This window comes from Chenopodium quinoa, unplaced genomic scaffold (genome assembly GCF_001683475.1).
Source record: "Chenopodium quinoa cultivar QQ74 unplaced genomic scaffold, ASM168347v1, whole genome shotgun sequence".
NCBI classification, from domain to species: domain Eukaryota; kingdom Viridiplantae; phylum Streptophyta; class Magnoliopsida; order Caryophyllales; family Amaranthaceae; genus Chenopodium; species Chenopodium quinoa.
This window is the reverse complement of record NW_018744537.1, coordinates 151938-176859: the sequence shown is the minus strand read 5'-3', so window position 1 is coordinate 176859 and position 24922 is coordinate 151938. Positions and strand designations below refer to the sequence as shown.

Genomic DNA, 24922 nt, shown 5'->3' with positions numbered 1-24922 from the left:
AAAAATTGGCATACATATAAACAAGCTGAAAAGGAAACTAACATCTTATAATATTAAGTAAATGGGGAAGGAAAACAAAGTGGTCAAGACTTAACAACACAAATTGAATCACATTTAAGTGATTCGGTACCTTACTGTAGGTACCATTGATCTATTCTCTAAGGATGAGATCATTGACATACTATGAACCTTCAAAATTGTATTTTGAAGGCCCTCAAACATTTCATTTTGAGGAGTAGTGTTAAGATTGGTATTTTTCAAAGTAATAGATTGAAAATCCATTACTATGTTAAAGCAAAGGAAACCAAGGGGTAATCTTCTGAAACTCCATCGAGGAAAAATCGAAAGAGGAAACAACAAACAAACTAGATTAAATAAATGAAATATAATCTTTCAAGCAATGCAAGGTACACCTGTTTAAAAAAAGTGGAAAGTGCATCATGTTTACACATAAAGAACATGGTGTTTGAAATCTTTGAGATGGAATGTAAAGAACATATAATTAGAACGAAAAGAACACATTGTTAAAATGTAAAGAACGCGATAATTTTGAGCGTAGATTTTAAATAAGTAAAAGATAACTGCTACTATATCTTTTTATCGCGCATCTAATGGTAAATCTTTTTACTAATTGTCTCTAAAAAAATTTTGTTCGTATAAATAAATCAAGTTTCAATTTTCAAAATTCAAAATTTCATTTTCAAAATTTTGTCATGCTGGTTACAATCTAAATAATGTTCATTACATAGTATTATCGTGTATATATATATATATATATATATATATATATATATATATATATATATATATATATATATATATATATATATATATATATATATATATATATATATATATATACACACTTATAATATGGTCTAATGGCGATGCGTATTAGTTGTAATGTTCTTTGTATGATTTAACAATGTTCTTTATCAGAAAAGAAGATGTACTTTATATTTGTTTGCAATATATATTACCGCTATATTATTTCCATATATTCATTATTATCATATAGAGATATTTTTTGTGGATCTTTTAATAAATTATATTAAATGTCCATGTTCTTTGATGTTAAGCTTAATGTACTTCTATAGTCACATAATATTCATTGTTTATTGTGAAATGTTCTTTGAATTTTGCCCTCGGATCATGGTAGGTCAATATAAATAATGTGCATTATATAATATTATCATGTTCTTTATTAATAACACAAATGCCTTTTAGGTCTAAAAATCAATCATCAATAGAGGAGGTCCCAAAATAATATACTCATCAACCTTCAAGATCTTGATTTCAAAAAAAAAATATATATATATATACATATTAATAATTAATATTGAAAAAAATATAGAATTATCAAATAATATTCAAAATTAATTATAAAAATTAAAAAATGATGCTAAAAATAATTTTAAAATAACATCCGTTAAAATAGAAATTTTGTGTCCCTTAATTCAATACATCAAAGAACATAATAGATTAATTAAAAGAACATCTGCGTAAAACATATACAAGATTAACAAAAACAATAAAATCATACAACAACTACATATATTGATAAAACAAAAGAACATAAAGGACATAACAAAAGAAGATAAGGAATATATGAAAGAACATAAGTAAGCACTCCCTCGAAAGAAAGGGCTAAACTCTCTCGAAAGAAAGACCATCTTCTCCGTCTCGAACAACCGCGCTACGCTCCGTGCCTTGCTGAGCGTGGTTTCTCCGGTGATGGCCGACGAATTGGCAACCAAAATACTCGTCTCTGAGAATTGAGGATGAGGAAGGCGATCTAATTGATGCTGGTGAAATTGATTGTTCGGAGTCCGATGATAAAATTGATTTACTACTTGTAGGGTGGCTGTGCACTGAATAGCCGTATAATGTTGAAGCATTTAAAAGAAGTATGTTAAAGGTTTGGTCCCTTGCTCATGACTTGATAATTAGGGTAATTAGTCCTAATCTTTATGCTTTTCAATTTTTCCATTGGAAGGATAAGGAGAAAGTATTGAAGGGGAGACCATGGTGTTAGGAAAATAATTTGTTGATTTTGAAAGAAATTGATGGGAACGAACAATCTGAACAGGTGAAATTCCACATTCACCTTTTTGGATGAGGATCATGAATTTGCCTTTTAATTGTCGAACCGATGCATATGCAAAAGCCCTAATCTCGAATTTGGAGGAATTTATGGAGCTGGAAGAGGATACCTTGGACTGAATAGATATCGCAGAGTTCGTGTTATGATGAACATTGAAAAACCTTTGCGGCGATACCAATGGGTGAAATATAGGAAGGGGGAGATGGTTAAGATTGAATTTAAGTATGAACGACTTCCGTTCTTTTGCTTTGCGTGTGGTACAATCAGACATTCAGAAAGAGATTGTGTGGCTATTTTTTAGGAGGAAAAATCGAAGAAACTGGGTTAGGGGACATTTCTTAAAGCGTCTCCGGGAAGAGGTTTCAGTAAGATGAATAAGGAGGTTATTAATATCACTCAGAGTAGGCGCCAACTTTTTATCACGTAATAGAATGATTCTAGAAGGGAGGAGGAGGTCCAGGTGGGAAAAAGGGAAAGAGATGGCTGGGAATAGTGCACAGCGTTTAATTGAAGGGACGAGCTCAGTTACTGTATTGAATAATGGGGAGGACTCTTCTATGCTGAAGCAGAGTGCGATTGATGACAAAAGAAGTGATGCTGACATAGTGCCTATTTGTACCCTAAAACAAATACCTGTGCTATTGAAGAGTGCCTATAAGATTGATTTGAATAGTGTAGAGATGATGACAAATGATACCTTTCCTCAGAATTTGTCTCTGAATGTGATGCCCGTTCAAAATTTGTCGCTCTCAATTGGAACTTTTGCCCCACAGTCACAGACTAAAAAGCAAAAGAAAGTACTCCGTTTTTCGGGGAGGTTCAAGGAAGGGAAGGAAATTGATGTGGGAAAGCTGATTGTTGGGGATGGATTAATTGCTGATGTGATGGAGGAGGATGGGGATGGAGAGGTAGAAGGTGTGTGTGTAGGAAAAAGAAAGGCTGTGAAGAAGGGGGAGGAAAGTGGTACGGGGTTAGGAGGGGTGGACTCTAAAAAATTGAAGAGTAGTCATGATACCTCGGGTTGGGTCGAAACAACTCAAGTAGCGGCGATTGGTGGCAACTAATCCCGCGAAGGGTAATGAAAATCTTGGCTTGGAACTGCAATGGGCTTGGCAACCCATTGACAATGCGAGCCCTCCAGGATTGGTGTTGGAGGGATAGGCCAAAGTTGGTTTTTGTTTCGGAGACTAAGATTGATAATCATCGATTGGAGTTAATTCGAAATAGATGTGGGTTCATAAATGGCTTGTGTCTTAGTAGTGATGGGCGATCGGGAGGGTTGGGGATGCGGTGGAGGGACATGAATGTGACAGTGTGCTCTTTTTCAGCGCACCATATCAAGGTGGATGTTTGTAGTAATGATAATGTTCTTGTGTGGAAGGTTGTGGGGGTGTATGGTTGGTCAGAGACAGCGTTAAGACTTGGGATCTTTTGAGGAGGTTGAAGAAGGGAGCTAGTGTACCTATGCTTTGTTTTGGTGATTTTAATGAAATTCTGGGATGAATGAGAAGAGTGGAGGGGTGGTGCGAGAGGAGAGGTTGATGGATGCATTTAGGGGGGCCTTAGATGATTGTGGCTGTAGAGATCTTGGGTATAAAGGAAATATTTATGCTTGGCAGCGTGGGAATTCTATGGAGGCTCTTGTTCGAGAGAGGCTTGATAGGTATGTGGCGGATGCGTGGTGGTGTGCGTTATTTCAGTGCTCAGAGGTGATCCATCTTCCAATGTGCCATTCTGATCATGCTCCCATTCTTCTCAAATATGGGGATCGAAATGACCTTGATAGAAGAGATAAGGTGTTTAGGTTCGAGGCTATATGGCTTTCGAATGATGAGTGTGGGAAGGTGGTGGGGGACGCTTGGTGTGAGGGGTTGGCTGCTCCTATCACTGACTGGATTGCTATTATGGAGGAGAGACTCAAGGCGTGGGCTGGGAAAACTTTTGGTGGCTTGAAGAAAAAAAAATCCAAAAAGCTGAAAATAAATTGCGTGAGCTACAAGGTGGGCGTATGGATACAACTATGCTTCAGCAATGTCAGACAGTTAGTGGCAAGTTGAATGAGTTGAGGTGAATGGAAGAATCATATTGGTATGCTCGATCGAGGGCAAATGAGCTTTGAGACGGGGACAAAAATACGAAATACTTTCACCATAAAGCAAGCCAACGACGGAAGAAAAATGCTATTATGGGATTGTTTAATGAGAATGGTGATTGGCAGACCTCGTCTTCATCTATTGACTGGGTATTTTCTCGCTATTTTGATGAACTTTTCAAGTCTTATCAGCCGGTTGAGTTTGATGATGCTTTAGAAGGGATTGAGGCACTTGTTACCGAGGATATGAATATGGCTCTTGACAAAGAACCGACGGGGGATGAGATTAGAGAGGCACTCTTTCAAATGCACCCCAACAAGGCTCCGGGTCCGGATGGGTTACATGCTCTATTTTTTCAGAAGTTCTTGGGAATTGTGGGGAGTGATGTGATACACTTTGTCAAAGCATGGTGGCGCGGTGAGGTGGATTTAAATAAGGTCAACCGCACTTGCATTGTCCTTATTCCAAAATGTAACGAGCCAAAGAGGATGACGGAGTTTAGGCCCATAAGCTTATGCAATGTTTTGTACAAAATTATCTCAAAAACCCTTGCTAATAAATTGAAGCCTATGCTTGGATCGGTAAACTCAGTGAATCAGAGTGCTTTTGTTCCTAACAGGTTGATTTATGATAATGCACTCATAGCTTTCGAAATTTTTCACGTACTCCATGAAGAGAAAAGGAGAGGGTAAGAATGGCTCGATCGCCCTCAAACTTGATATGAGCAACGCTTATGATAGAGTGGAGTAGAGTTTTCTTAAAAAAGTTATGATTCGGATGGGATTCAAGATAGCTTGGATTAGTCGTGTGATGAAATGCTTGGAGAGTGTGTTTTTTTCCTTCAAGTATAATGGCTCGATTTCAGGTTCATTGGTTCTTTCTCGAGGGCTTCGGCAAGGGGATCCTATTTCCCCGTACTTGTTCTTGATTTGTGCGGATGCCTTTTCTACTCTAATTTCGAAAGTGGCTAAAGAGAATAAGATTTATGAGGCAAGGGTGTGCCGAGGGGCTCCTAGAGTGTCCCACTTGTTCTTTGCGAACGGTAGTATTCTCTTTGCGAAAGAAACTTTGCAAGAATGCTCTAAAATTGTTGAAATTATCAGTACATATGAAAGAGCATCGGGTTAGAAAGTTAATCTAAGCAAAACTGAAGTCGCTTTTAGTAAATGTGTGAGTGTGGAAAAGAGAAATGCCATTGTAGGGACTCTTGGGGTGAGGGAAATGGACAAGCATGAGAAGTATTTGGGGTTGCCGACAATTATTGGGAAATCAAAGAAGACCATTTTTGCTTGCTTGAAGGAGCGTATCTGGAAGAAGTTGCAAGGATGGAAAGAAAAACTCCTCTCTAGACCGAGTAAGGAGATACTCATTAAGGCGGTGGCACAAGCGATCCCTACTTATATGATGTGTATCTTTAAAATTCCCGATGGCTTGATTGACGACATTCATTCCTTGTTGGCAAGATTTTGGTGGGAAACCGTTGGTTCGGAAAGAAAGATGCACTGGCAAATGGGAGGACCTTTGCCTTCCAAAGTCAAAAGGGGTTATGGGGTTTCGTGATTTACGTGTCTTTAATCAAGCGTTGTTGGCAAAACAAGGTTGGAGATTATTGCATGATAGTTCTTCTCTGCTACATTGTGTGTTGAAAGCGCGATATTTTAAGCATAATGATTTCCTTGAGGCTCGAAGAGGGTATGACCCGAGTTACAGGTGGCGTAGTATGTGGGGAGCAAAGGGCTAGCTGCTTGATGGTTTGAAATGGAGGGTGGGGGATGGTAGGAGCATTAGAGTGTGGGAGGAATCATGGTTGCCTGGTGACAGTGCTTATATCGTGCCTACTCCTATTGGCAGCAGCAATCCAGACCTAATGGTATGTGATTTGATTGATGATAATTTGCATTGCTGGAATGATAATATGATTGAGTTGAACTTTAGTGCTGCTAATAGAAATGCAATTCTTGATATACCTCTGCTTTGCACTGGTCAAAAGGACACTCGTTATTGGTGGCCTACGAAGGATGGAATATTTACTGTAAAAAGCGGGTACTGGCTTCGGCGTATGGGAAACAGCTGCGAGCATGGGATCTGTTTCGGATGAAAACAATCGAATCTCGGAAGATCCTTTTATCTTGAGGGAACTTGGTCTCGGTCCGAACGACGCAGGTGCCGAGGGTTTCCTGCACGACAAATACACGTAAACTAGCCTCGGGGGGACGCCGAGGAAGGCCCCTCCGATGCTTAAGTCAGTATATTAGAGAGAGAAAGCTGTGCAAGAGTTTAGTTGCTTGAGGCTTTATTGTCTTTGTCTTTTTTGTCTTACTCTTCTTACCAAGAATTGACCAAATTGTTGGCTTTTATACCTTGGCTAATGAAGGAGGCGGATTGGGCCCGGAAATCAGTTGGGCTGGGCCAAGCTGATTGGGCCGTTGACTGACCTTGACATGGCTTTGAGGATGTTGATTTTTGACTTTAGCATATTTGGAGAGTTGAACCTTTGCCTTGGGCTTTTAATTGGATCATTCAGTGACCAGGCCCAATTGGACTAAATTGGACCCAAACAACTTGCCCCCCAGACCCGATTTGGAAGGATGACGGGTCGGGTTTGATTTAACCAGAAAAGGAGGGAAGTGAATGATTTGCTGATCCAAAAATGTGAATTTAAACCGTAATTAACCCATGATTAATGAGATAACAACAGTTAATGTGGATGATTGCGGAAGTTGGACGGGTAGTGGGCGATTTAACTGCAAGGTTGTGTGTTTAACGGTTACTTAGTGGGGTGCTTGAGAGAAATTGAAACGCAGACTCCTTGAATTCCCATTTCTGGAGATATAAATAGAGGCGCGTCTTCTCTCCCCACTCACTCATCAACACAAACCCAGAATTCTCAAGAACGCTCAAGAGCCCGCATCAAAACTTCGCAAATTCCCCGAGCATTAAGCTTAGAAGCTGAGACTTGTCACTACCAATTCGTAAATCGGCGGCTTTTGCTTCAGATCAAGGTAAATTCCTTTGATTTTATTTCATTTTTCCTCGACTTTGCACTCTTTCCCCTTTTTCGACTTTTTCCTTCGAAATTCGTCGATGGTGAGGGGAGTTAGAGGTGGAGCCCGTGCTCCAAGAAGAGCAAGGCTAATTCCCGATCCCAGGGTCAGGATTGGGACCTGGAATGGACGAAGGACAGAGTCTGACCCTGCTGAAGGGGTTAGGGCGACTCCCATTTCTTCGGCTCCTCCTCAGAGGGCTGAGGGGGTGAGAGCTTCAGGACGGGATGATGAAGTTCCCGCTGTCCTTTGGGATATCCTCCCAGGGTTTTCAGAGTGGGAGGATGCCGAAGTAGCTTCGGCCATGATAAAGAACCGTCCCTACTCATGGTGGGTAGAGAACGCCGATCAATATCGATTTGCTGAGCAAATTGAGTTGCACTACGGCATTTTTGAAGCTGATGGATATTGGTGCCGAATGCCCTCAGCATCCGATAGAATCCATCGTCCACCCCCGGGGTATGTGGGGGTGTACACGAGACAGCTTCAGTATGGGCTGAGGTTCCCTTTGGACGTATTCGTCCGAGACTTGCTGATCCATTACAACATTTCCCTGTGCCAGCTGACCCCCACCAGCATCCGAAGGGTAATGACGTACTTATGGGTCTGCAAATTCTTCAGATACGTGCCGAACCTGCACTGCTTCAGAAAGCTCCATCGGCTAGTGCCAAATATTCAGAGTGGGCACGGAAGCCATGGTTCTGGGTGGTATCGGATTGAGTCTCGGCCCCCGTTCCTAACCATGTGGCCGAACGACTCTTCAGACAAGGACTGGAGAGGTCAATGGATTTGGGTTAGGGCGCCCACGGAGCCGAGCCATCCTTATGTTTTCAGCGCTCCCCGGTATCTTGCCGAGCCGGATCCTGATATGGGAAGTTTAGGTCCTCCCGAAGATAGCGGGCCAGACCCGAACCTTAATCAGCAGAACATCTTCGGCAAGCTGCCGAACCGGGGAGGCAGCGGCCGAATGCAGCATATCCCGGAGACTTGGCTCCCCGATACGCACTATGTTTTCCAAGAGAATATGCTGGCAGCTGTCGGCCTCAGCCGAAAGTTTAGGGATGGTAATCTTCTTCGGCTGGGGCCGAGGCCTTTTAATTATCTCTTTTCTTCTTTCATTTTGCTTTCTTGTGATGTGCCGAACTAACTGAATGGACTTCTCCCCTTTTCTTTTTCAGAACGGGACGAGACCAACATCGGCATTGATTACGCTCGCCTTGGCGTCAACCGAGAACGAGTCGTAACTGATCGGGCTCCCCCTATCACTGAACCAAGGCGCCGAGAGGTTCACCTAGACTCTTCCCACTTCCAAATTGAGGCTGTTGCTCTGTATCAGAGGCAGAAGCCTTGGTGGAAGAAGAGGGATCCCTTGTTTCAGCTGCTGGAAGAAGAAGCTGAAGCTGCCCGTACAGCCGAAGAGGTTGCACGGGTTATTGAAGCTTGTGAAGGAGGAGAAGGGTCCTCCAGAGCTGCTGAAGCCGAAGCTGCAGCTAGAGCAGCTGAAGAAGACGAGGCTTTGCTGAAGACCTCGGTGAGTTTTTAGACAACTTTTTTCTTTCTTTTTTTCTTTTTTTTTTTTTTTACTCACACTCTTCTTCCCCCCTGTCTGTTACAGTCTGAAGAGAGTAACAGACACAGAGAAGGCAAAGCTCCTGTTCGTCCCGAAGATCAAATACAAGAGTCTTCAGATTCAGATATGGACGAGCAGCCCCTTCTGAAAAGGCGCCGAAGGATGGCCATCATCGGCCCTCATGATTTTCAGCAGAGGCCGATGACCATCGGCGTCGCAATAAGGGAACCTGAGGAAGGCAATGGATCGCCGAGGGTTCCCCAGCCAACACCCCAATCTCCTCAAAAGACCCCTCCACCACCTCCTGAGATGGAGGTGGATCAGAGAACTCCCGGACCTAAGGGAGGGGTCCAAGAAGAAATCAAGGAGAGTGCTGCTGAGCACGAAAATAAAGATGCCGTGATGTCAAGTGCTGAAGGCTTCACGGCAGATATCGCAAGAGAGGTTGAGGCTTTCGTCCTCACCCCTGAAGAAGAGGAGGTCATAGTACTTGACTCCTCTGAGAAGGACGATGCTGAGACAACCAAAGCTAATCAAGCTCCATCGTCGTCCTTCCCTTCTTTCCAGACTCTGCATTCTGGAGAAATGGGTTTCTCGGCCCCCCGAATTCCAATCCCAGATCACATCTGGGACCTCATATGGGGTCAAAACCGAGAAGGAGCTGAAGCCTACTTCGGCAGTTTTGCTGGCATGTCCGAAGTAGACAGGGCAAGGATCTGGTCGCTGAAGGCCACTGCTGGGATGGGCGAATCCAGTAGATCAGTTCCTGACCCAGCCAGGTCTAACCAACTGCTGATGATGCAGGTAATTTTCCTTGCCTTGATTTCTTTCTGAACTCAACCTTTCAGCTATTATTTTTTACTTTTTTAACTTGTGCCCCTGTTTTCAGTTCGTGCACAATCAGACTCTCACTGTAGAGCTGATAGATTCCCTACAAGATAGGGTGGACGCTGCTGTGCACGAAAGGAAGGTGGCTGAAGAGGAAGTTAAGCTTGCTAAGCTGAAGCAAGCAGCAGCTGAAGAGAAGCAGCAGGAGGTTGAGGAGTACGGTAAAAAAGCTGCCGAAGCTCTGAAAACCTTCTGCGATGCTATGGAGATGGAGGTTTTTCCCCCACTGATGGAAGGGGAAAAATTCCTCCAGGAGCATATGGGAGTGGACGTCTCCAAGTTCAAGGCTGCTATTGAGAGCCGAATTCAAGGAACTGCTGCACAAGCTGAAGTGCAGCAGCGTCTAGAGGCTCTTGAAGCCAGCCGAATGGCTGCTGAAGAGTTGCTCTTGGCCAAAGACGTCCAACTCTCAGAGGCTGCTGCTGCTGCTGAAGCTCAAAGAGCTAAGCTACAAGAGGCTGAGGATCAGCTCACTGCCAAGAAGGAAGAAATGGTCCAAGTTCAGGCCGTGGCTTCCCGGGTTCAGCAAGAGTTTACCGAGCTGAAAGGCTCCTCCTCCAAGCTCGTCGATGAGCTGAAGAGATCCGAGGAAGACTTGGAGGAGACGAAGAAGAAGTTGGCCGATGCTGAGGCTCTACTCAAAGTCCGTATCTATACCCAAGAAGAGTATGAAATGGGTTTTAGAAACGGGTTCAGAGTGTGCCGAAGGGTCTGCCTTCATGCTGAGCCGAAGCTGGACTGGTCCAAATGTGCTGAATGGGTCCAAGATCCCGAAGACCCTCACATGAAGTATGCCACTCCAATCGAAGCTGAAATCCTTAAGGCTGAGGAAGCCGAGGAAGAAGCTGAGAGGATGGAGTTGGAGGCTGAGCAGAGGGAAAGGGAGGCTCGGCAGAGTGCAAAGCCTGCTTCTTCTGCTGCTGGAGCTGAGACCACCATTGGGCCCAATGAAGCTGATCAGTCTGATCCTCAGGCTGAAGCATAGGAACTCGGGCAGTCGTCTTCAGAATCTTGCGGTTCATCATGTGCTCAACTTTAGACTCGCCGCTTTCTGAGTTTTTTGCCTTGTTTTTTGCTTCAGCTTGCCTTGTCGTACAGCAGTTTTACTTTTTGCTTATGTACGTATTTCGGCAGCTGTTATTTTCCGCTTGTGGGCGGCTGCCGACTATTTTTGTAATTCAACACTTTTATTTCAAAGAAGTTCACTTTCTCAGCTTTCTTGTGTATTTTTTTTCTTCGCTTTACCAGTCTTCGCACTTTATTGCTTTCTTTGAATGATCTTTCAAATATTTGCTAAGTGCAGAACTTCGGCTAGCGAGAATCATTTCTGCTGAGACTTCTTTTTGCCGTTTGTACTCGGATGTTTTCAACTTGTGAAAAAACTGACATAAGTATCAAACTTCGGCTGAGCTGAAGGGTATTAGATCAGTTGTGCCATTTCTCTATTTCCCTCTGCCCCCCCAGAAATCTGAAGATGAGGTCTTCTGAATTCTGGAATGGCTGATAATTTTTCTCGGCTAAGCCGAGGATCTTTGAACACCTTGCTTTATTTTCTACATCTGTTTTTAAAGTACTGATTTCCCACCTGAGAGTTTTCACTCTAGAGATGGTACTCTTGTGACACTTTCTTCAATTCATCCAAGGGAACAACTATCCGAAACACCATGCCGGGGCAGCAGTTTATCTGAAGTACGAGGCATCATCATGCAATACTTCAGAGTTGCAACTACCACCCGGAACTGATTCATCCGAAGTACAAGGCATCACTATGCAATACTTCGGGGCTTTATCAGTTCCTATTTTTTAGGCTATGTTTCGGATAAGTCTATGGCCTTTTTGCCCAAAGGAACAGATTCTCCGAAGTACAAGGCATCACTATGCAATACTTCGGGCTTGTATCCTTTTTTGGCAGGTTTTACGGCTTGCCGAGGTACAAGGCATCATTATGCAATACCCCGGACAGCGCCGAATGAAACCTTGAATTTTTGAAAAACCGTAGAAAGCATAAAGACTTAAAGAATACACGCAATCTGAATGAATACTGGCTCGATGGCCTTTTTGTAAACAAAATCAGTGTACTTACATAGATTGTACTATCCGAAGGATTTACACATAGTATTTTTTGAGCACATCGGCATTCCAATGGTTTTTCAGCTCGGTGCCATCCATTTGTTTGAGTCTGAAAGTACCGGGCTGAAGCTCTTGATAAATTTCATAAGGTCCCTCCCAAGATGCTGAGAGTTTGCCATGAATGCGACTTTTTTGAACAGCTGCAGCATTCCTCAGAACTAAATCCCCAACTCTGAGAGGTCGTTGATAGACTCTTCGGTTGTAGGACTTGCTCATTCTGAGCTTGTGTGCAGCCATCCTTTCTCGGGCTAGATCTCTAATCTCGTCAAGGAAGTCGAGGGACTCTTTCATGAGCTGCTCATTTTCCTCGGCTGAGAAGAGATTCACTCGTAGGCTTTCTGAGCCCACTTCCACTGGAAGCACTGCTTCGGATCCATACACCAGCTGAAAAGGTGAATGCCCCGTTGCCTCCTTCTCGGTTGTCCGGAGTGACCAGAGGGTTCCCGGAAGTTCCTCTACCCACTTGGACTTTTGATCCTCTACTCTTTTTCTGAGAGCGTTAAGGATCTGTTTATTTGCGGCTTCGGCTTGGCCATTACTCTGAGGGTGGCAAACCGCGGAGTAAGCCAATTTTATCCCGAATTGATCAGTGTATCGGCGCAAGGGCAGGTTGTCAAACTGTCTGCCGTGGTCGAACACAAAAACTTTTGGGATGCCGAACCGAGTTATTATGTTCTGCCAGATGAACTGTCTGACAGTTTGCTCAGATATGCTTGAAGCAGCTTCCGCTTCAATCCATTTGCTGAAATAGTCGATTCCGACTATCAGCCACTTTCTTTTGTATGGGGCCTCGGGAAAGGGTCCCAGAATATCCAACCCCCATTGTGCAAATGGAAGAGGATTAAGAATTGGCTGGAGATCTTGGCATGGCCGATGGATCACCGGTGCAAATTTTTGGCATTTCTCGCATTTTCTGACCATGTTCTTTGCATCCGAGATCATTGTAGGCCAAAAATACCCTGCCCTGAGAGCTTTGTGGGCTAAGGTTCTCCCTCCTATGTGGTTTCCGCAGATGCCGAGGTGAATCTCTCGGAGAATATAGTCGGCATCCGTTGGACCCACGCATTTCAACAATGGAGCGGAGAAGGATTTTCTGAGGAGTTGGCCGCCGAAGACGAGGAATCGTGAACTGATCCGCTTTATCTTGGAGGCCGAATTCCTATCCTCGGGGAGCTCGTCCCTGAGTTTATAAGCCAGGATGTCATCCATCCAGCTCGGCTCGAGTGCAGCGCAGCAGATTGATATTGCTTCGGCTACACTCTTTTCTCGGCGCACCTCCACATAGACAGAACGGCTTAACTCAGTCAGAGTTGAGCTTGCAAGTTTGGAGAGTGCGTCCGCTTGAGCATTTTGACCCCTTGGGATCAGCTCTACTTCGAAAGATCTCAGCTTCGCAATTGTCGATTTGATCCTTGTGAGGTAAGCTGCCATTGAAGGCTCTTTAGCCTCATACTCCCCCCGGATCTGATTGGCGACCAGCTGAGAATCTGTCTTGAGGTAGACATGCTCGGCTTCCAACGATATGCACAGGTCTAAGCCAGCAATGGCTGCTTCATATTCGGCCTCGTTGTTAGAGGCTTTGAATGAAAATTTTAGTGCATACTCGAAGGTTTTGCCTTCGGGAGAGGTAATGACGACCCCTGCCCCCGAACCGTTCACGGTGGAGGACCCATCCGTGAAGACGGTCCAGATTTTCCTCCTTGCATCCAGAGTTTCCTGATAGGAGCACTCGGCCAAGAAGTCTGCCAAGGCTTGCGCCTTGATGGCTGTTCTCGGCTGATAACCGATACTGAACTCGGTGAGCTCGAAAGCCCACTTTGCTAGTCTACCGGATTTTTCAACCTTGCCGAGGACTTTCTCTAACGGCTGATCAGTTAGAACCGCTATTTGATGAGAATCAAAATAGGGTCGCAACTTCCGAGCAGCCACCACCACTGCATAAGCCACTTTTTCTAACAATGGGTAGCGCGTCTCGGCATCCGTCAGGGTGTGGCTGACGAAATAGATCGGCTGTTGAACTTTTTCTTCTTCCCTTAGCAGCACCGCGCTTACCGTGGCTGGACTGACCGCCACGTATAAGTATAGGATGTCTCCTACGACTGGCCTTGCCAGTGTTGGGAGTTGAGCCAGGTGTTCACGGAGCTGCTGAAAGGCTGACTTTTGGTCGTCTCCCCATTCAATGCCTTTTGAATTTTGGAGCTTCAGCGCCTTGAAGAAAGGGAGCCCTTTGTCTGAGGCTCGTGAGATGAACCTGGACAAGGCAGCCATTCTCCCGGCTAGACGCTGAATATCCCTTTTTGTCTTCGGCTCGGGGAGGTCTAAAGCAGCTTGTACTTTGGCGGGGTTTGCATCAATCCCCCTCTTGCTGACCATGAAGCCGAGGAACTTGCCTGACTTCACGCCGAAGACACATTTCTTCGGATTCAGCTTCATTTTGTATTTTCTGAGGGTGGCGAAGGTTTCGGCTAGGTCCGTGACATGATCTTTTTCTTTTATGCTTTTGACGATTGAGTCGTCAACATAAACCTCCATGTTTCGGCCTTTTTGCTCGGCGAAAACCTGATCAACCAACCTCTGATATGTTGCCCCCGCATTTTTCAATCCGAAGGGCATCATTCTGTAATTGTACAACCCGGAACTTGTTATGAACGCTGTTTTAGCTCGGTCCTCGGGGTGCATGAAGATCTGATGGTATCCCGAGAATGCGTCCATGAAACTGAGCAGAGCATGCCCGCTTGTCGAGTCGACCAGTTGGTCGATCCTCGGCAGCGGATAGGAGTCCTTGGGACATGCCCTATTCAGGTCCGTGAAGTCAACGCACATCCTCCAGTTACCATTTGCCTTCTGAACCATTACAACATTGGCCAGCCACTCCGGATACTGACAGGGTTCAATGAACCCAGCATCTAGGAGCTTATCGACCTCAGCTGCGATGTTCTGGTTCTTTTCGGCGGAGTAGTTCCGCTTTTTCTGCTTAATGGGTCGACTGGAGGGGTCGACATTAAGCCTATGGGAGACGAAGTCCGGATCAATCCCGGGCATTTCTGCGGCTGAGAAGGCGAACACGTCTCCACTGGCCCGTAGGAGTTGGACGAGTGCCGCACGGGTGTTTGGCTCCAGTGACGACCCAATGCTAACACATCTGTTCGGATCTCCTACGGTCAGTTCTATTGACTCGGTCAGGTCATCCGTTTCCATGCTCTTAGAGTTGGATTCCTCGAATTCCGGCCTGCTATCAATATTAGCAGACTTTCCTGACCGCGGCTGGCCATCAGAGTCGTTCGGCTCTGAGGCGGAGTCAGCCTCTTGGCCCCCATCAGATTTCTCGTTGTCTGGGGCTTCATTAGCCGAAACGTCTGAGCCTCTCGGCTTTTTGGCGTTTCGGCCCCGGTGCTTTTCCTCCCCATCGCCACGGTCGCCTCGGCGAGACGTGGATGGCTTGAGGTGATTGCATCGGCGGGCTTCTTTTTGACTGCCCTTTATTTTCTCGGAGCGTCCCTCGTCTGAAACGTATATCATGATTTGATGATACGTGGAGACGACTCCTTGAATGCCGTGAATGAGGGGTCTCCCCATGATCACGTTGTATGCAGATGGAGCATCTACGACCAAAAATTCGGCCATGATATTCCTAGCTGCTCGGCCTTCGCCGATGGTGACAGGAAGTGTAATCTTCCCGTCAGGATACGATGAAGAGCCGTTGAATCCAGACACCGGGTAGGGTGCGGGGTCCAGGTGCTCGGCTCCCATCCTCAGCTGGTCGAACGCTCCTCGGAAGAGGATGTTCGCCCCGCTACCGCCGTCGACGAGGGTCCGCCAGACGTTGCGGTTGGCGATGCCCAGAATGATTACTAGTGGGTCATCGTGGGGGTATACCACCCCCTCACAGTCTTCGGCTGTGAACAGGATGTTCGGCGCCGGTGACTGGGACTGCCGAAGCTCAGCCTGATGAATCTGATGGGTTAGACCCCTCAGTTGGCGTTTGGCTGTGCCTCGCGAGATTCCCCCGGAAATAACTAGGATGTCGAGGGACTCCTTGCCCTGAGGTCCCTTATCCTTCTTCCGAGCGAAGTTGAGGTCCTGCCGAGAATCTTTTTCAGCTTTTTTCTCCTCGCGCCTGTCCGCGAGGTATTGGCTCAGGTACCCCTTGCGGACCAGATCCTCAATCTGGTCCTTCAGCTGGACGCAGTCCTCGGTGCGATGTCCGGGTGAGTCATGGAACTCGCACCACTGGTCCTTTCCCCTCGTCTGATGCCAGGGAGGCAACGGACGAGGTTTTTTGAATCTCCCCTCGTCCTTCGTCGTGCTGAAAATCTTAGCACGGGGAAGGGAGAGTGGAGTGTATGAATCGTACCTTCCCGTGTAGGGAAAGTGTCTTTCCTTCTTCGGCTCGGCAGCAGAGGACGGTTCTGAGGCCTTAGCCTTCCCTTTCCTCTGCGCCGAGACTTCGGGCTGCTGCCCTTTCGGCTTCTCAATTCTCGGACGAGACTGAGACCTGGATCTGTTCCACTCCTCGGCTCGGATGAACCTATCCGATGCTTCCAAGGCTTCCTCCAGGGTCTGCGGGGGATGCATGACCATGAAGTCCAGGAACTTTCCAGCTTGGAGGCCGTTCCGTAGCGCGAACACGGCCAGGCCTTGATCCAGGCTCGTGATTCCGGATGACTCGTTGCTGAAGCGAGTCAGATAGTCGCGGAGGCTCTCGTCCTCCGCCTGCTGCAGACTCATTAGCTCTGCAGTGGTCTTCTCTCGGCGGTTGGCCGTAGAGAATTTGCTCTTGAACTTGTTGGAGAGGTCGTTCCAACCGGTTATGGAGCCTTCCTTGAGCCCTTTGGTGATCCAGGATTGGGCAACACCTTTGAGGGTCGTAGGAAAGTATTTACACCAGGTAGCCTCAGACCTCGGGTTCAGATACATGTGCCCCTCGTAAGAGGCAACGTGATCCTTAGGATCTGAGGTACCATCGTAAGTAATATGTGCCGGGATTTTGACCGTTGGCACATGCTCTTCCAGAATCCACTTCTGGAAGGGCGAGTTCGATGGAACCATGACCGCCTTCCCCTTGTACCCAGCCTCAGGGACCTCGCTCCCTCCTCTCTCAGAGGTGGAAGTGGTTTTCGTCCCCGGCTGAGACAAGGTTGGGTGGGGTCCGGTATCCTCTGGGAAGGTGAGGCGGCTATGCACACTCACCTCCCTCGAACCCAAGCGTTCGTGAATGCTTCGGCGGGCGAATTCCGGGTCCTTGGAGGGCCCCATAGAATTCTGAGCTTCAGAGTGGTCAGAGGGTTGAGGGTTCCTCCTCCTCTCCTTACTGGAGTTTCGGGTGTCCCCTCGCCACCTCTGGCCGAGCTGTCTATGTGGTGGAACTTGTCCACCATCATCCTGACCGATCCTCCTTTTCAGGTTTCTCGGCTGGTGATCATCAGGCATCTGGATTGGAGCCCCTTGAGCTTTAAGGAACTCCATGCAGATGGCCACTGCTCTGGCCACTTCCTCGGTGGAGGGTCCGGAGGGAGGAGTCTCCTGCGGATGTGACCTGGATTGCACGCTATGGCGCGGCGGGGAGTTCCTCGCACCTGAGCCACTCGGTCTCGGGGATGGCCCCGGCTGCCGAGTGTGGTGCGAGGTGTTCTCCTCCTGGAGGCTAGGACCTCTTGAGGCTTCCCTTTCCGGAGAAATGGGGGCCTCCGATTCGGAAGAGGCTTGCTCCGGGGAGGGATAAACCGGCTGGCGTTCCCTCACCGTAATCCGGCCTCCTCCCTTCTTAGCCTTCTTGGAACTCTTTCCACTCTTAGTCATGGCGACTGCCGGAGTGTTTGATGACTGACGCGAAATTTAGTAGCGTTCCCCACAGACGGCGCCAAATTGTTTCGGATGAAAACAATCGAATCTCGGAAGATCCTTTTATCTTGAGGGAACTTGGTCTCGGTCCGAACGACGCAGGTGCCGAGGGTTTCCTGCACGACAAATACACGTAAACTAGCCTCGGGGGGACGCCGAGGAAGGCCCCTCCGATGCTTAAGTCAGTATATTAGAGAGAGAAAGCTGTGCAAGAGTTTAGTTGCTTGAGGCTTTATTGTCTTTGTCTTTTTTGTCTTACTCTTCTTACCAAGAATTGACCAAATTGTTGGCTTTTATACCTTGGCTAATGAAGGAGGCGGATTGGGCCCGGAAATCAGTTGGGCTGGGCCAAGCTGATTGGGCCGTTGACTGACCTTGACATGGCTTTGAGGATGTTGATTTTTGACTTTAGCATATTTGGAGAGTTGAACCTTTGCCTTGGGCTTTTAATTGGATCATTCAGTGACCAGGCCCAATTGGACTAAATTGGACCCAAACAGGATCTATTCCATGGGGAAAATTCTAATTCCTTGTGGAAGTTGATTTGGAGTGTTGGAGGTCCTCCTAAACTCAACCATTTTTTATGGAGTGCGTGTAAGGGGTTGTTGGCAGTAATGGGAGTGCTTCATAGGCACCACATAAGTGCTTCTTCTCGCTGCTCTATATGTGGATGTGATGATGAGTCCATCATGCATTCACTATTTAGTTGTACTTATGCAGTGGCGATATGGGAGAGGAGTGGCTTTGGTGATTCATTAAATACTGCTCCTACAACCTCTTTTGATGCTAGGCTTCTATGGATGGCTGTGATGGTTAGCAAAGAACGCCTGAGTGTTTTTGCTTCTCTGGCTTGGGCTATATGGCATTGTAGAAATAGCCCCATTTTCAAGGGTGGAACTAGTGTTGATGCTGTGCGTATTGGCACTGGGTTTGTGAAGATTTTCTACGACTATTGTGCTTATAATGTTAAAGTTTGCAAGCCAAGTGGGGGTCTTCTCCTGCTTTGAGAGGATCTTGGTAGCCCCCGTTGAGTGGAAGGGTGAAAATTAATGTAGATGCTCATGTGATGCAGTGCAGGGGATAAAATTTGGAGCAGTGATTAGAGGGTCAAGAGGGCATCTGTTACCAGCTGCTATGAAGCACATTGATGTTCACTAGAGTCCGGTTATATATGGTAGAGGCTGGTGCTGCGCGCTTTGGGGTGGAGCTTGGATATAGGCTTGGCTATGATGAAGTGGTCCTCTGAGTGTGATGCTTTGCAAGTAACTCGTGCTATTCAGTCTAGGCAAAAGGGGCATGCTCCTATTTTTCTTCTTTATGAGGATATCTCTACTGTTAGTAATTTGTTTAATTTTTTTCCAATGTAAGCATGTGAAAAGGAGTGGTAATTCATTAGCTCACTTGGTTGCTCGATGGGTTGTGAATGCAAACTCGGAACTTATTTGTACGAACTCTTTTCCCCAAAGCCTTCATACTTTGGCAGAAATTGATTTAATATAATTATGCTTTCTTGGCTTCACAAAAATATATATATATATATATATATATATATATATATATATAAGTAATATTTAAATAGAACATGTGAATTAAATTAAAATTCATCATTGATTTCAGAGCAATTAGTTTGATAACAATGAACTTAACCATATTTAAAAAGAACATCGCTCCTCAACCTTTGTCAGATTGATCTCAAATTTAATATACAGATTCATCAAATATCAAAATTGAAAATAAACATTAAATCTCAAATTTAATATATAGATTCATCAAATATCAAAATTGATAATAAACCATGCATTGGATGATTATATAAAAGTATAAGAACATACTATTCAAGTAAAAAGAACATACTTCGTATTGTTAAAATCCAAGGAACATTTTTAATCTACATACATTAATGAACATATTTTGTTATGTAAAAAAGAACATATAGTTCAGACTCAATAAACATATATTGATCAGACTAGAAAGTATATATTTCATTCTATTTAATTTTAAAAGAACATTCATCATAATATGAAGAACATCATCCTTCAACCTTAGAAATAACACGAATTCAAGAAAAAAAATGTAGAAACTAAAATTAATTGAAAATTATATACTTTCAATAACGAATTTGTTAACAATAATAATAATAAAAAATATAATAATATAAAAAATCATCATTTTCATCAATAACACCAAAATTATGAAATTTAAAATAAAAAATTCTAAAAACTACCTTCTTATTTGGTCATGAACTCCTTAATTCAACCTTCATTTTCAAAAGTATCATTCTAATAAGCATTATTATGAGATCTTCGATCATAATCGTGATGAAATTCACCACGCACCGTCAATTCTCTCTCTAAACGAATTCTCTCTATATTTCACAAATTAAATTATCGAGAATTATGGAGATTAATATTTTGAAAGTTGTAAATATGGATATAATTAACAAATTCCTTCAATTAAGCAAGACATATTTAAAAACTGATTTTTCTTTTTTCTAAAAAAAACAACAAAATTACTATAGTTTTTCATCTAGTGTACCAAGCATGGTACACTTGGGTGTACTATAAAAAATTTCACTTTCAAGAGACTTAGCTCAAAGAGTGTTCTTGTCACTTGAATTTTAATTCTCTTATCTTATTTGTATTAAAACAATCTTAAAATAAGGGGAATATATCCTAATATAAGTGTAACTCCATATCATAATATACATTATACAAGGTTTTTATATTGTTTAATTTGGTGATATGATTTTCCTTAACATCTCTTAACTTGGAATTTAACTCTTTCCCCTGCAAGTTATCTATTGAAAAGTGCAATTTTTTTCATTAAAATAAGCAAAATTATGCTTATCTCAAAACTATTTTTCATACAGTTGTTAATTTAATAAGCTCAGTTTTGCTTTACTTATCTAATTCATACAAAAGTTTTGATACTCATCATTAATAGTAATTAAGTTCTGCCATAAAAAAAATAATAGTAATTAAGTTATTGCATTAATAATATTTATGGATACGGTGTAAATAATTTAAGATAATAAGTATAAATAAGATAAGTTTAAACAAAAATGAGCATAGAATAATAAGTTTAAACAAGATAAATAAGCATATTTTTCAACTAGTGAATCGTGCACATGATACATTTAAATGTATAATAATACAAGTAGATGTATTTGCAGCGTAGAGCTTACCCGAAAACATCCCAACTCAATAGTCATCAGCCAACCGAAAACATCCGTAGCACGTGTTAACCTTGCACTAAGACACTAATCAACCATATAATTACAAACGTGAAGCACCTCACGATATCTATCAAAACACGTGTTTACTCTCTTTCTCTAAACCATACACAAAGCTCCACTACTCTATTTGTTTCCATGCAACGTAATTTGTCTATATCTCTATCACCTCTTTCATCATATTGTTATCCTCTTTCTAAATTAAAATCATATCACTATCCAAAGTTAGAGCAAAGTAAAAATAAAAAAGTTACTTGAAGTAGTGTAAGAAAAATCATATAGGAAAAAATTTGTGTTTTTGTTAGGAGAAGATGCATCACAACAACAACATTTAAGGATGAGCATGGTAATCCGGTTGAGCTGACGGACGAGCATGGTCATCCAGTTAAGCTTACTGATGAACATGGCCATTCCCATTCATCTCACCGGCGTCGCTTGTACTGATGAACATGGTAACCCCGTGGACACCCGCGGGTTGCACTCTACTGCGACTCATGGTGACGTAGGACATGACAGTACCATGGTACCCGCGGGGTAATCATGGTGCGTGGGACATGACGATCTCATGGGTAGTTCTCATGGGCGCCCGCGGGGCTGCAACTCATGGTGGTGGTGTGGGACATGACAATCTCATGGGTACCCATAGGACGCACTCTACTACGACTACGACTCATGGTGGCGTGGGACATGACAATCCATGGTATCCATGGTATGCAGTCTAATAAGACTCATGGTGGTGGCGTGGGACATGACAATCTCATGGGCACCCACGGCGTAGGCACCCATGGGATGCAGTCTACTACGACTCATACTGGCGTGGGACATGACAACCTCTCAGACACCCACGGGTGGACTCATGGTGGCGTGGGACATGACAGTTCTACGGCCACCCATGGGACGCACTCTTCTGCCACTCGTGATGCCGTGTTACCAAAAAATCCCTTGACCACTGGGATGCAATCTTCGACACTTGGGGCGCAGCTCATGGAACTCATGGAGGTCCCATGACTAGCGGGATGCCGTCCGCGACTCTCGGTGGCGGCATGCATGGTCATGATGAGCCCGGACACCGTGCCCCTGGGACGCTAGGAGATGTTTTGGGAGGCGGGCAGCACCAGCCGAGGAGAGATCAGCCAGGAGGGACTGCTGTTGGTATTGTTACTAAAGAGATTCGACGAAGTGGCACGAGCTCCGGTGAATCGGTTAGTATATATTCTTAGTAACTTCATGCAATATATCGTTTCATTTCATAATATTGCAAGAAAATTTCTCTCCATGACTCCATGTTTGATAAATAGTAATTTGTTAAAATAAAATGTGTAAACTAACTAATTTGTTGTGCTCTCCCTTAAAAAACAAACATTTTGACAATTAATATCCTTTATAATTGCATGCGTGTATAAATATTTGATACATTTAAAATACTCGTGAAGACGAATGTAATAGGATTCATACGATGATTTTTTGATGTATATGTTTATGAGTGAAACTGACAATATATATTTAGTCAAAGAAATTTAAACTTTGACCTAAAAATAAGTAACCATTTTTCTAAGGCAGATATGAGTCCGTGGCGGATTCATGATTTTCGAGATGGTGAGTCACTTTCAAATCACTTGTGAAAATACAAATTTTTTTTCCAGATCTATAACAATAATATTTCACCAAATAAATTTCAATCCAAAATAGGACATAAAAATTCATACTACCACCAAATAATACTTAAAAATTCAATCTTATAGGTCGAAAGTACTAAAAATAACATGTTATAAACAAATGGTACTATAAAACTACGGAGTATTACATTAACTTTATGATTTTTACTTAATTGATAAGCTTTGAGGGAAAATATTAAAATTGGTTGCACAAATACAAGATATAAATAGAGGCAAAAGTTATTATTTTTTATGAAAAAAAAAAAAAAGCTGAGATAACTTGAGAGATTATTGAATATAATAGGTCTCTTTAATTATAAAAGAAAGCAGGGCAAAAATCATGAAATCAATTTTTTTTCTTTTATTGGTGAGTCATGTATATCACTGTGCACATGAATAGGTCGGCCCCTAATACGAGTAATAGTCCTAGTACATCGTATCAAAATTTTTATGTACTATATTTTTATGTCAATTGTAGTATGAGCTTTTAAAATTTTCCCGGTTATCTAATAAGGCTTTTTTTTTTTTCCCCCCTTATCTTTTATAAATAAAAAATAAATAGTCATGAGCTCTAAAATTTTATATACATGATTTTTTTTTTTTTTTAAGTGTTATGGAATCTTTGAGCTTCACACACATTATATGATTGTAGTCTAAAAATTGGATATAAAATAAAATACTCAATTGTTGAATTTCATTTAATTAATCTCAATGCAATATATTCTTTGTTGAATTTGCTGTAGTCCGAGGAAGAAGGACATACACCCACGGGTGGGAGAAGGAAGAAGAAAGGATTGGGGGAGAAAATCAAGGATAAGTTAATGCCGGGTGGGAAGCACAAGGATCAGGAGGTAGACCATACCGCGACAACCACCATGGCCACAACCACCACTACCACAATCCAGCACCATGAGGATGAGCCCGCTGAGAAGAAAGGTCTAATGGACAAGATTAAGGACAAGTTGCCTGGCCACCACTAGTTAGTTATGGAGTTCGGTTTTTCAATTTCGTTATAGTTTTTGCCATTTTGTACCTTTGGATGTGACCTCATGTACAGGCCAGAGTTGAAGGCTTTTAATTTTGTTGTATGTTGAATAATCTATGTGCATCTACTAGTATGCGCAGGGTTAGTTTGTGCTTCTAGATGTTGAGATGTAATTTTCTTTTGTTCGTTTTTAGGGTTTTCGAATGTGTGAAACTTTCCATTTAAAGAGTGTTTTGAATTTCAATTGTCTAATGTGATGAATGTACCTTAAATTTCATAAGCAATGTTTTACCTTTTCTTTCTGGTGGTTATTTTCATGAAAGGATGACCTGTGCACAGTACAATGGTTGACGATTTTAGCAACTTTTGGTGGCGAATTACTTTAGTAATGCTGTTTGATATAGATGATCTATGTGTATTTTAGGTCTTTAGCTAATTTAAAGACCGAGTTAATTTACTTTGCAATCACCAAGTTACTTAAAGGTATATATGATCTAATTGTATTATATATATGACAAAATATACAAAGACCAGAAAATCTGAAGAGCACAGTTAACTCCATTGATGAACTTAAATTTAGGGAGAAGAAGGGGAGAAAAAAGGGAAGAAGAAGAGGGAGAGAACTTTTAGAAAAAGAAGTTTCTGTAATTGTTATTATGACAATTAACAACTAGAAAAGCTATTTAAAGCATTCATTACATAGGAAATAACAGAATGAAGAAGTTTGTTATAACAAACTTGCAGACGTGGCACTTGCTGAGCTGGCAGAAGTAGAATCTGTATACCCCCCCCCCCTCAAGCTAGAAGGTGATTGAGAATCAATTTGTCCTAGCTTGGAACTGAGTTCAACATGTTGAGCAGCAGACAATGGCTTAGTGAGCAAATCAGCCAACTCATCAGCACTTGAAACATAAGAAAGTTCAATAAGGCCTTCAAGCACCTTATCCCTGGTGAAATGGCAGTCAATTTTATATGTTTTTTCCTCTCATGGAAGACAGGGTTCTTCCCAATATGTATAGCAACTTGATTATCACAGTTAAGCTTTACAGGCAACAAATCAGAATTACCAAGCTCCTGCAATAATCTAACCAGCCAAGTGATCTCTGAAGCAGTAGCAGACATTAGGGGTGTTCAAAAACACCCGACCCGGTTGACCCGATCCGATGACCCGCCGACCCGGTAGATTGACAGGATGAGGAGTCTTTGCTGTCTTTGAAACATCCAAAAAACAATCCTGAAGTAACTCCTTAGTGAATTTTCTTTGAGACAAGATAATTCCCTGAGGAGTATGTGTAACTTCAATTCCTAGGAAGAAATTAAGTCTCCCCAAATCCTTGATACTGATGACATGATGTAAGTGTGTCTTAAGATCAAGGACTG

At 43.4% G+C, this 24922-nt stretch overlaps 1 protein-coding gene across 1 annotated transcript; it reads left to right on the top strand.

The window, feature by feature from the left end:
* Positions 1 to 21881: 21881 nt before the first annotated feature.
* LOC110698866 (late embryogenesis abundant protein-like) lies at positions 21882 to 23838 on the top strand. The gene is made up of 2 exons (XM_021876383.1): positions 21882 to 22104; positions 23301 to 23838. Exons 1-2 carry the CDS (start codon positions 21907 to 21909, stop codon positions 23535 to 23537), a joined length of 435 nt encoding a protein of 144 aa, XP_021732075.1. The 5' UTR covers positions 21882 to 21906; the 3' UTR covers positions 23538 to 23838.
* Positions 23839 to 24922: the final 1084 nt, after the last annotated feature.

Bases quoted from the DNA above. Each gene is read 5' to 3' on its own strand.
- LOC110698866 (XM_021876383.1), top strand. From the start codon at position 21,907: ATGACTAGCGGGATGCCGTCCGCGACTCTCGGTGGCGGCATGCATGGT. The intron at 22,105-23,300 runs GTTAGTATATAT...AATTTGCTGTAG, and splicing joins GCACGAGCTCCGGTGAATCG to TCCGAGGAAGAAGGACATAC.